The sequence below is a fragment of the Phascolarctos cinereus genome, unplaced genomic scaffold (genome assembly GCF_003287225.1).
Source record: "Phascolarctos cinereus isolate Bilbo 61053 unplaced genomic scaffold, phaCin_HiC Scaffold_4;HRSCAF=312, whole genome shotgun sequence".
Taxonomy (NCBI): Eukaryota; Metazoa; Chordata; class Mammalia; order Diprotodontia; family Phascolarctidae; genus Phascolarctos; species Phascolarctos cinereus.
The window spans coordinates 330,627,521-330,640,361 of record NW_027555847.1 but is presented as its reverse complement, the minus strand read 5'-3'; the positions used below and the strand labels follow the sequence as shown (position 1 = coordinate 330,640,361).

General features: G+C 34.2%; 1 protein-coding gene across 1 annotated transcript in view; it reads left to right on the top strand.

Annotated features, from left to right (window-relative positions):
• IPO11 (importin 11) overlaps positions 1-12,841 on the top strand; it is a 228,607-nt gene that overhangs the window by 30,127 nt on the left and 185,639 nt on the right. The window contains exons 4-5 of the mRNA XM_021007229.2: positions 2,650-2,722; positions 4,080-4,283. Coding sequence (XP_020862888.1) covers positions 2,650-2,722; positions 4,080-4,283 — 277 coding nt within the window. The remainder of the gene's footprint in view (positions 1-2,649; positions 2,723-4,079; positions 4,284-12,841) is intronic.

The following is a 12,841-nucleotide window of genomic DNA, read 5'->3' as shown; positions in this document are numbered from 1 at the left end:
AAAACCTAGGTTCCATATTTCAAGAAATAACAAAAGTGCTCGGCTCTATTAGAACCACAGGACAAAATGAAAATAAAAAGAATCTAGCAATCTTTTCTGAAAGAAACCCCAAATTAAAAACATCTAGAAATGTCATAGTCAAAATAAAGAGCTTCCAGGTCAAAAAAACCTACTACAGTCAACCAGCAAGAAAGAGTTCAAGTATTAAGGAAACACAGTCAGCATCACATCAGATTAAGTTGAAACTCTTCTGAAAAAGGAGATGATATCCTCGAAGACATAACAAAAAGGCTTCCAACCAAAAGGCAGAATAGACATGAGTTTGAAATGTATACAATAGGAAATGTGGGGAACTTTGTATTGTAAGCTATTGTTTCTTTATTTCTCCAGTAGATGTCAGTGTGACCACATAATGATTACATTTTATTAATAAAATGTTTTGCTTAGCCAAGGAGTTATATTTAGATGTGTGTGTGTGTTTAAAATAAACTGTATTTAAATATTTATAAAGATATTTAAATCTTCACAAAACATGTCCGTGGTAGTTATTGGAGAAACAAGAAGTCTTTAAAATAATCATTAAAGTCCAATATGATTGCATTCTATATAACAGAATTATCTTATTTTTAGATTGTGTTAGTTTTAGAAGGATTTGGTAGTTTTAGAAATTAGTGATCATATGTTATTGGGCTACTTGTATCTGAGTTGTTCTCTGAAATAATTTTTCTTCCACTTCGTCCAATTTACTTTTAAATGTTTCTTGACCCATTCTGGTTGCATTGTGGGTGGATAGGGAAAAGAGTTGCTCAGCTCCTAATGAGTGACTTTTTTAAGATGCAGAATATGTTTTAAGTTTCTGGTTTATTTTGAATTATTCTCAGAAGGGAGAATTGTATAGTAGACCAATTTTTAAACTTTAAAAATCTGAGCTAAACCATGTAATTGGTAAGTGGAAAAGTTTTTTATCTTGAAAACTATAACACATTCAGTATCTGTTAAAGATGGTAGTTGGAATGACATTCCTTAGAGGGAAGAATATTGGCAAAAATGTTAGTCTCATATTTAGACTTCCTTTGTCAATTAGAAACCATTATTCAGATTACATTTTTTAAGTTGAATTGCATAAATGTGTATGAATTTTACATATTATACATTTTCTAGTAAGATGCTATATTTGTTAATATTTTCTTAAAGAATGAGAATCCTGCAGAGACATAGGGATCATGTACCGTGAGCTTTATTTTCTTTCACAATAGCTTTCACAATTTGCTGAACCTCAGTGAGTGAACTGAATAATGCTAATTTCTTGTTTAATTAGTTCAGTTTCTGTTTTTAGCCATAATACAGTTTTGTGAGAAATGTACACTTGTCCAAAAGTGTTAACATTGGCTAAAGATAATGAAAGACCTGTTTATAGATTGTGATTAGACTTCTGTTAACATTGCTGTAAGAAAATTTATTTTACATTAATTAGAATTGTGAATATTTTTCAAAGATGTTATTGTGATATAAAATATAATTTGCAGTTCAGATGAAGTCACAATCAAGTCATATATTAGGCAAAGCAAGTTGCAAAGTAATGCAAAATTTGGAATAAACTTTAAAAAACACTTTTAATATTAGAATACTTAGCATTGGCCTTCATTCTTTCATTACTTAATGTTTCAACTCTATTATGATTTTTATACTTTTCTACCTTCTAGCTCCCTCTGGAGCTTCATTGTTGAGGATTGAGAGTTGAGGGGAATCAGAACATGGGATGAATAGAAGGATCAGGTTTTTGAAGTTTATAGATTTTTAAGCAAGAAGGATCTTTTGTGTGAAAGCAGTAACAATTTGCTGCGTATTGACAGGTGGAAAATATTCTGGGTGTTTTTTCCCCCCAGTTAGTAGGAACATAAATGATTTTTATCGACATCTGGAATGTTAAACTTGCTTTGGATCTTGGAAATCTTTCCCAGCATTTATTTACAGATGAGGAAACTAATGGCCAGAGAGAGGAAGTAGTTGCTGAGATTTATACACAGTGCTTTGTTAGTAAGGCCAGTGCTCTTTGTACAGTATCACTTATTAGGAGTTACTGGGGAAAATAGGATTTGCTTTTCATAAATTCCCCTTATGGTTAACTTTAGGAAATAGATGTGCTCCAATAAAATTAGAAAAACTTGTACCATCAACCCATCAACAGAAATTAATATCAAAAAATGTCAGCACTTAGCGAGGTGCTTGGGACATAGTAGGCAACTAATAAATAAATGGTTGTTGATTTATTACAAATTACCATTGATATGCTTTCTTATGTTTTTATCATCTGTCATGTTTTTCTTCTTCTACAGTAACCAGTTTAAATGTAAACAGCGTTTACTCACAGCCAAAGAATGTTTTTAATGTCTGTTTATCAAACCTTTGTAAACAAATAGAAATGTTAGTTCATTTTACTCAACAAACATATGAGCACCTACTCTGTGGAAAGCATGTTTTTAAACATATCTATTAAAAGCTGCAAAATACAAATATAATTTGATTTATGCATTTTGTTAGTGTTATTGAATAATAAATACATCTCTCTCTCTCTCTCTCTCTCTCTCTGTCTCTCTCTCTCTCTCTCTGTCTTTCTCTCTCTCTGTCTCTCTCTCTCTTTTTTAAAAGTGCTCTTTCGGAGGAAGAGAAGGCCACATTGCGAGCAGGGCTCATCACCAATTTCAATGAGCCAGTAAATCAGGTGAGTCAAGAAATGGTTGCTGATTGCAATCATTCTCTTCCTTGGGTAGTTGCTTTTATTGAGAAGTAACTGGGTTTTTGGTCACTTAAAGAAGAATTTAAAAGAAAGAATTTTTCTTATAAATAAAAATTAAAAAAAGAAAACAAATTAAAAGTTTACATAACATCAAGTTGTATTGAATTTTTATCATAGAAATACTTTTAAAAAATTGTAGTTCCTCTAGTTTATTTAAAAATATCAGTCATATTGAATACTAACGACAAATCTAAGGAAGAATATTTTGGGCGATTCAGTTTATTATGGTGTGCTTATGACACTCTTGATTAACTTTTAAGCTTTTTTTTTAAAAACTTATCCCATTTTCAGTCAAGATGGGATGTTTTTCTTCTTTTTTTGGTGAGGCAATCAGGGTTAAGTAACTTGTCCAAGGTCACACAGCTAGTAAGTGTTATGTGTCTGAGGTCAGATTTGAACCGAGGTCCTCCTGACTCCAAGGCTGGAGCTCTATCCACGGCATCACCTAGCTGCCCCACTTTTTTTTTTAAAGGAATACCTCAGATACCTCAGTGAGCAATTAAATTCATCTAATAATATTTTTTACTTCATAAGCTGCTTGCATGTCTTTTTATTTTAGTGATTTGGTAACTTACCTCAACATCATCTAGCAATGTGAAATCTAACTGGACACCTTTACTAAAGTCTTACTACGAGGGTAGAGCTTTTTTCTTTCCTCTGGGTCTAGCTTTTAGTACAAAAGTCAGTATATCACGTCCTAAATGACAAATGAACACTAAAAAAAGAGAATATTTCCATATACAGTTAGAGCAGAAAAGAGGATTATATGTGAAACCACAAATCTCTAAATAATATAGCATTACCGATCAGTTCTGTTGTTTTTCAGTCATGTCTGACTCTTCGTGACCCCATTTGGTGTTTTCTTGGCAAAAATATTGGAGGGGTTTGCCTGTTCCTTCTCCAGTTTATTTTACAGATAAGGAGCTGAGGCAGACAGGGTTAAGTGAGTTACAGGGTCACACAGCTAGTAAGTGAGCAAGCTAGTATGCCAGGATTTGAACTCATGAAAATGAGTCTTCCTGATTCCAAGACCAATGCTCTGTCCACTGTACCACCTGCCTGCCCCAGCATTACTGTTACCTAATAATTAAATGTTTTTTAAATGAAATTGGTGTTAAACATGGTACTTTAGTATAAACATATCTCATTTTGTTGAATGCATAGCCAATGGAAAAATAATATTGGAAATCTGGAAAATATACTTAATCTGTTCTTAATGAAAAATGCAATTTTCAGTATTCAGTTGACCTTATCCAATTTTTCTGGTAATTTTATTTAATAGATTGCAACTCAGATTGCAGTGCTGATTGCAAAAGTTGCTAGATTGGATTGTCCTAGACATTGGCCAGAACTGATTCCCACACTTATAGAATCTGTGAAAGTCCAGGATGATCTTCGTCAGCACAGAGCACTGCTTACTTTCTATCATGTCACCAAGACTCTGGCATCCAAGAGACTGGCTGCAGATCGGAAGCTCTTTTATGATGTAAGTGAATGAAATCTAGATGTGAAATTTTTTTCTTTGCCTAAAAAAAAAAAGCTCACTTGATAACATCTTATTAGGTTGCCTGCAGAATTTTATATTGTAGGTTAATATTGCTTTAGATGTCTGATGGTAGATGATCCAATTCTCTGCTACATGTCTCCAAGACCCCCTTAAAGAAGAAAATCAAGGAAACCAAATTCTTTGGGCCTCAGAAACAATGTTTTAGCATTTCTTTTTTCTCTTTATCTTCAGCATAAGATTATTTTTATCTAGGATTTGAATTATATTGCTGCTTATGTCCACAAAGAACTACCCTAACAACCATTTTTGAGGAAAACACAAGCTGTTAAGTGGTCAAATTCTGAAACCTGATTGTCCATTTGCATTTTTTGAAATAGCATAACTAGCTTGCTATATGTCTTGTAATAATTAGTTAATGCATAAAACAAATATTTAAAAGTTATCTCGTCTGTAAGATATAGCCGAACACTCTAATTACATAAAATCCCTTAAATGTTAATTTTCTTGAAATGCAGTAAGCTTAAAGTAATATAGCATTACTTTAAGAGTTTGCTTGACTATTTGCATTTATCTTATGGGTTTTGTTTTTGTTTTTTCTTTATTTCAGTGGATGTGGGGTGGGGCAAGGTTGAGATAAGATAGCTAAAAAAAAGAAAAAGAAATGAAAGCAACGATGGTTATTGAAACATTTAAAAGTGAATAGAAGGCCTGAAAGAATCACAATCAGGATAGCTTTTAAAGTTACTGTTAAATTCATTATATATTGAAAAAGAAAATCAGGCTCTATGTAATAGATATTCACAGTTTTACATTCATTTTTCTTTTGGGGCACTATTACCTATAAAGAAATGCTTGTTTTGGTGTTTAAGTTCAATATAAACTGAAAAAAGTAAATTATCAGTCATCAGTAATTAAATAATTTATTATGTCTGCTATGTGCAAGGTACTTTCTGTCTCAAGGAGCTTATATTTTTTGGTTTATTATTGCATTAAATTGGTAGAGGCATAATGCCATCATAGGTTAATATTTTTTTTAAGACAGTGATATAACTTGCCATATAGTGTTCTTGAGGTTTGCACAGCACTCTACACATTTTCTCATTTGATCCTTCCAAGATTTTTGTGAAATGTGTGGGTATTGTAGTTGTTAGGACATCCATTTTGCTGAGGAGAAAACTAGACTGAGAGAGGCTAAGTAGATTACCCATTGTCACACAGTCTAGTTAATGTTGCTGTCAGGATTTTAACTCTGGCCTCTTAGTTCCTCCAGATCCAAGGCTCTTTTTACTGTGTTACATTGCCTCTCATAAGGTGTCTGAGAGTATCAACAAAACTAAACTTTATGATTGTCATTATATTAATATATTTTGCTTATTCTTTGGAAAGCAGAAGAATTAATTGAAATTATAATTAGGGTCAATATTTGTTGTATTAGCAAAAGCCACTGTTTATATGTTGGAGAATAAGAGGCAATGTGGTAGAATGAAAATGACTCTGGCTTAGGAATCATAAGTCTTCACTTGTACCCTTAACACTGCCCCTGATTATCTGAATGATGGCCAAGTTTCTGGATCTCCTTTTTTTGAGCTAGTGTTGGTGTTGATGATTCCTAAGGTGCCTTCTAGATATTCAGCTCCATGATAACCAAGCAAATTATAAATAAAGTATGTGTTATGTACAAATTCATAATTTTTCCAAAAGAATTAAATACTTAAGAATTTTGTTGTTCTACCTACATAAATCACTTCTTTAAATAGAATCACAAAATTCCAGAACTAATAGGAACATCAGAAATTATCTTGTCATGACTATTCATTTTGCATGAGAAAATTTATATAGACTTCATGATTTACTCAGAACCACATAGCTAGTTAATAGCAGAGATTTCCCCAGAACCTTAGTCTCCTGATTCCTATTTTTGGTATTCTTTCCACGACAACACATTACTTTTCGAATAATAGCTAGCATTTATACATTGCTTTAGGGTTTTAAAGCACTTCAGAAATATTTTGTTTGATCCTTACAAAAATCTTGGAAGATAGGTACTCTTATTATTCTCATTTCACACATGAGAAAACTGAGGCAGACAGAAGTTAAGTGACTTGTCCAAAGTCACAGAGCTAGTAATTGTCTGAGGATGGATTTGAACATTTTACTTGGTTGAAGGACTTTAATGTGTTATCCTAGGAAAGTTGTTTAATTTTTTTAAACTTGTAAATATTAGGGAAATTACCATGGAATTTAATTTTTCATAACCTTTTGCAAATGTTATTTAAATTTTAAAAATTAACTCTTGGGGGGGGGTTACCTATTTTTTTTTTTAAAGATTAATTTGTGCCTTGTTTTAAATACCACAGTCATTTCCCAGTGGGCCTCTCTCCCTCACTCTCATCCCCAGTTATTAATCCTCAGTTTCAACAAGGAAAAGCAGTTAAACTAAATCAACTGACAGTTGATACAACCCATTCCACATGTTGTCCCTGTCTCTTTACCAAGACAAAAGAAGTGGGTCCTAGGTAGATTTAGAGCTACAGAGTATTTCAGAAGTGATCTAGTCAGCCCATTCATTTTAAAAAATAGATTTTTATTAATATCTTGTCAGGTTGACTAGATTTCCTCCATATTGTTTTGCTTTTCCATTGCAAAGCCACACCTTTATAATAATTCTTTCAAAAAAGGAAATGAGAAAAAGAGAATTTGGTACAAACTTTCAGTACGTGGGACAAATCTGACATTACTTCAGTGTTCCAGCCTCTGTAAAGGAGCTGAGGAAGTGTCTTCTTATAGTCGTCCTTTGGGGCCAGTCTTGGTGTTTATAGTTTTCTGTCATTCTGTTTAGATTCCAGCCAATTCATTTCATAGGTGACTAGCTTAAGGTGTGCAGATGAGAAATGACTTGCCCAGGTGAGTGAGCAGCAGAGCTGGGGTTTGAACTTCGATCTTCTGATTCTAAATCCCACCTTTCCTGTATTATATTGTGCTACCTCTAAGCCATTTCTTTATTACCATAATTCATAAAATCTCCAAATGGAATATGCTTCTTCCCATTTAATAGCAGCTTTGCTTTGTTCTTACAGTGAAAAATCATTCATATACTGTAGGCAGTAAAATTTTCCTTTACTGGTGACAGGTATTTGAAGATTATAATTTTGGTAATCCTGTGTAATGAGCAAAAGAAAACCAATGTATTTGGCTTCTAGAATTTTTACCGTTTTAGACCAAATGATGAAATAATAACTTGTACTTACATTCTACTGTTAGGTTTATAAAGTATCTTCCTCAGAGCATCCCCCTATGGATGTAACAAACTATGGGGGTAAGAAGCCTGAGATCTAGGAAAACATGCTTTCGGCCTAGGATAGCCCAAATCGGAAATCTAGAGTCTAGCTATAGTGATGTTGTGGACTATTCTATCAAATGATGTAGAGTGGACCAGCTGAAATCAGCAAAGCTTGGCAACCTAGTAGGTTCTGGGTCATGTGAGAGGTAACTAGTAGGGTGGGAAAGGGCAAAGTTTGAGTATTAAGGAGATTTGTTTAGTTAGACAACTATTTATTTGTTTAAAGGGGCCTTACTGGTTATCTAGTCCAAACTCTTCAATTTATAGATGAGGATACTGAGGTTAAATGATTGACCAAGATCATATAAGTAGTAATTGATAGAACTTGGATTCAAACCCATGGCCTTCCTATCCAGTTGTCTTTATCCACCATTCTATGCATATATTGGGGCTAGTTGCTATAATGCATTACATACTTGAAATTTGTACTTGGTGCACAGTATGTCCCAACAAATTGTAATTAACCTTCCATCTCCCCCCCACATTGAAGTTATTGAGTTTTTTTTAGGGGAGACGAATTAAAAAAAACATTTGAGGGGTAAGTAGTGTTTCTCCTTGTAGAGATCATAGCATCCTAAGATTTAGAGCTGGGAGGGACTTTAGAATATATCTAGGCCACCTCCTCATTTTATAAATGAGGAAACATTCCCCAGCAGGTTAAATGCCTTATCCAAGGTTATCCAGATAGCAGGTGGTAGGGCTAGAACTTGAATCGGAGTCCTCTTAACTATAAATCCTTGGTTAGGGAAGATAGAGGGAGTAGCATGAGTGAAGTTTTAGAGGTTGGAGAGTGTAGTGCATGTCTAGGAAAGGATAAATCATTCACTTTGCTTGTAGTGGGTAGTTAAATGGAAGGACTCATTGGGATTTAAAACAAAACAAACAAGCAAAAAATAGATCAAAGCCAGAGCATACATGGGGGGCTTTAAATGCCAGTGCTGCTTCAGTAGGGAGAGGGGAGATTGTCGAGTTTTATTTTGTTTTTTTTTTTAGCTAGGTAGTTAACATGATCAAAGAGGTACTTTAGGATAGATTAATCCAGACATACTGTTTAGGATGAATTGGTTGTGTGAAAGACTGTCTCATTCTTGATTGGAAATTTGAAACCAGAGATAAGGGAGAAGTTGGATTGTTTTGAAGTCATCAACAAAGAGGTGGATAGTGAAGTATTGAGAGTGGATAAGTCATTTACCAAGAACAGAGAAAGAAAATAGCAGAAGGCCTGGGTTAGCCACTTGTTTATTATATGGGAGGAAGAGCAGCCATTGAAGGAGATGGAGAAGAATCTTCAGTGAAGAACTAGGGGAAGAATTAGCAGAATGAAGCTTCACAGAAACCAAAAGAGGGATAGAGTTGCACAATGGAGAGATGTTCATCATTAGTCTCAAATATTGTACAGAGGTCAAGGGAAAACAGGGTAGCTGAGTAGTGTAGTAGATAGAGTGGTAGACTTGAGTCAGGAACCCAGGAGTTCAAACAGACACTAGCTGGATGACCCTGGACAAGTCACTGAACACACAGCCTCTGTTCTCATCTGTAAAATGGGGATAATAGCACTAATCTAGTATATAAACTTTGCAAAGTTTAAAGTGCTATATAAATGTTAGCTACTTTTTTTTTTTTAGGCAATTGGGAGCTATTATTCTTAACAATATTGAGAAAAGACCTTGGGATTGTTTTTTTTTTTTTTACTGATTTCTTTAAGACCTTTGGATTGTGAGGTAATAGGTGACCTTTGGGAGTAGTTCTCTCCCTGCCCCATCCGCAATACAGCAAGTGAGGATGGAAGACTTGATTGCAAGATGCTGACAGTGAATGTAGACTCTTTTTTAAAGAAGTCTGGCAATGAAAAGGAGATGAGCCTCCGTTTATTTATTTATTTTGGGGGACATATAATTAAGACTAAAATTCTTTTGAATTAATGAACTGATTGTTGTGGTTATTACTTATTATTTGTTATGCATATAGCTTGTAATAAAAATATGTTTGTGATTGTTATTGAGGTCCATTTAGAGTTACATAGATATTTAGAGCAATAATTTGTATCTTGAAAATTACAAACATTTAAACAATTACTCTCTGAAAATTAACTGTACCTAAAAGGCCATCTACAAGTATTTATTGAATGCCTACTATGTGCAAGATAGAGTGCTAAGGGAAGACACATTTTAGAAGTACAGGAAGGGTTGCTGGCGTCAAGGCATTCTTGATCTAGCTGAAATAAAAATAAATGGGGCTTTAAAATGGTGAGGACCTTAAAGACCATGAATTCCTTCCTATCTTTTTCAAAAGCATGACACATGAAAAAGCAAATAGAGTACAGAAATCACTAGTAAATAGTAGTTAGCTAATATAGTGAAGGATAAAGTGAGGGGGAGAGAGAGGACATAAATCTAGCTGGGGTGAGTAAAAGATTGATGTTGGGCCTGTTACAATGCATAGTACTTATATAAGGAATAAAGGGAGTGAGGAGACATTCTTTATAGGGGAGAATCAGTGTAAACAGAGGTATGTTGATGGGTGGAGAATCATTTTATATTGGGAAGGCTGAACTGACCCATTAGGCTGGATTAGAGGAGTTGGCTTTGAGGGTCAGTGTAAGGAGTGTGGGATTTACTTGGTAGTTGATACTTTGCCATTTAGCTAGTGTGGGGAATTACCTGTGACTGGCCTCTGTATTCTCTTGGTGTCCTCTGGATGACAAGAGAGCACAAGGAAGGCCACGAACATATTAAGGGCATCTCTTTTAAAAACTCAGGAGGACATGCTCAAGAGTCATATGGAATGGGAAAGGATGGGTGAGTTCAGGGGAAGGAATCCCATCCAATTAGATCAAAATCACCCATCCATTTGAGTATTTGAGCGCTGTTAAAAAGTTCTTTCTCCTTAGCCTATGCCTCTAGCTTTTAGAAGCATCTCATTATTTTGGAGAGTCATTTAGGGAACCTGGGAAATGCACAAAAATGATTTTTTTTGCCTCCATAAGTGATTTCAGGTGACTGGAGACTGTTGAAGTAATGTTATTTAAATTGTTTTAGAAAGAATTTCCCTGTGTGTTATCAATCAATAAGCATTTATTAAGCATTTTCTATGGAAAGTAAACATCCTTGGTTGGGAGGAGTTAATTCCTTTGGTAGTTCCCATTATTGTCAGGGTTTTTTTTGGTCAATAGATATTATTCTTTTAACTAGGAAGTTTCTAATTTTTAAGTAGGTAATTATATATCTAGATACTCTGTTGTGTTGCAGGTATGCACATGATTGATATATTCATAGAATCTTAAGAGTTGGTAGGAACCTTAAAGATTATTTCTGTCCCCTGTAGGAATCCTCCCAATATGTCTCTGACAGGTTATCATCCAGGCTCTACTTGAAATCTTACAGTGCTGGAGAACTTACTTCTTAATAAGGCAACCTATTTTATTTTTAGGCAATTTTAAGTCTTAGACAGTTTTCGCATGTATTTTGCTGAAAAATCTCTCTTCCCTGTCCTATTCTGATATCCTCCTGTTGATGTATTATATCTGTTGGAGTACCAGAATCTCAAAAGAATCCAAGTTGTTGATGACCCAAAATGTCTGTGGCAAGGTACATTTGGGGAGGGAGTGTTAAGATGTTTCAGCATGTTGCTGAAGCTGATGTACACATGTAAAATTGCGTAAGCTATATCATTAAATACTAAGCAAAGAGATGGGCAAATGATATAGCTAGACTGAAGGAAAATAGCTAGGCAGCCCGAGAGCTTTACTGTTCTCTATGGAATATTAAAAGAACTGGAGGGGAAAGGTTTCATTACATTGGTTAGGAATTTTAGGAAGACGTGGCTAAGTCTGGTACAGGATAAGAATGTGTGGTTGGGTTATGATATCCATCCAGCAGAGATCTGTACCACACATGAGATCACAGATTCATCAAATTATTGAATGGGTAATTAAAACACTACTTTCATGAAAACACCATTGTTTTAAACTCAAATACACATACCTTTTATTACCAGAGTTGAATGTATGCCACTGAAAGAAAATCACATTTTTGAGACTCAAACTTTCCCTGCCAGGTTAGAAATTTCCTTGGGAATGCAGATCCCTTAAATATCTGACCCTCTGCTTTAGCATAGTATTGTGATATTTGTATGTGCTTTATCAACAAAAGTGGGTTAGAATTCGTCAGTGTTTTTTTTTTTAAAGAAAAAGTAAATAATTGTTGGATATTGTTGAATAGGAACAACTGTCTTTTCCTATTAATCAGAAATAATTTTTATTTTAAGTAAGTACTATGTAAATATTTCCTAAGAAGAAAGTATGAGAGAATGAATTTGACTTGGTAAAAAATGAAATACTTGAAACACTCAGTGAAATAAAGCTTAGTATAATCATCTAATTTTTGTCATTCTAACAAAAATTCTTATCTGTTGTCACTAAAAAATAATTCATTTGAAGTCAGATGGTGGCAGTATTTCCATTTCATTCTTAAAATTTTTGAATTGAAAATGCTCATACTTTAGATTGTTAAATCAACAACCGCCCAAATGTTTATGGCAAATTATATTTATTTGCATTATTTTCCTCTAAAAGAAATTTCCTTCCCTGTGCTTTGAGAAGAAAATCGGGAAATTAACATCCCCATATAATTCTCTTTTCCTCCTAAGTTTAAAACAGTAGTTTCCGTCACATTAGAGCCTTCTATAAGGAGAACTCTTGTTTTATCTTTCCAGGACAGTCAAAAAATTAAATTTGAGTTCCCTTTTGCCTTGTCAAAGATGCTTAAAGGCTCAGTGAATGGAGTCCTGGGCCTGGAGTCAGAAGACCTGAGTTTAAATATGGCCTTGGACACTTACTAGCTATGTGACTTTGGGCAAGTTATTTAATCTCTGTCTTCCTCAGTTTCCTCAACTCTAAAATGGGCATCTACCTCCCAGAGTTGTTTCCAGGATGAAATGAGTTAATATTTGTAAAGTGCTTAGCACAGTGCCTGGTGCTTACCAAATGCTTGTTTCCTTCTTTCCCTGTGTAATTAAAGATTCACTTAGTCTTGAGTTTAATAAGAAGCATTATTTTTTCCTTATCATTAAGAAAAGTTCATCAATTCATGAAGCTCATTAATGATGAGGCTAGGAGTTTAATCTAAACCTCTTGATTCACAGAGGCTAGTGTTCCTTCTATAACTTGTCTTTTCTTAAAGTTACTCTACTAAGCAAT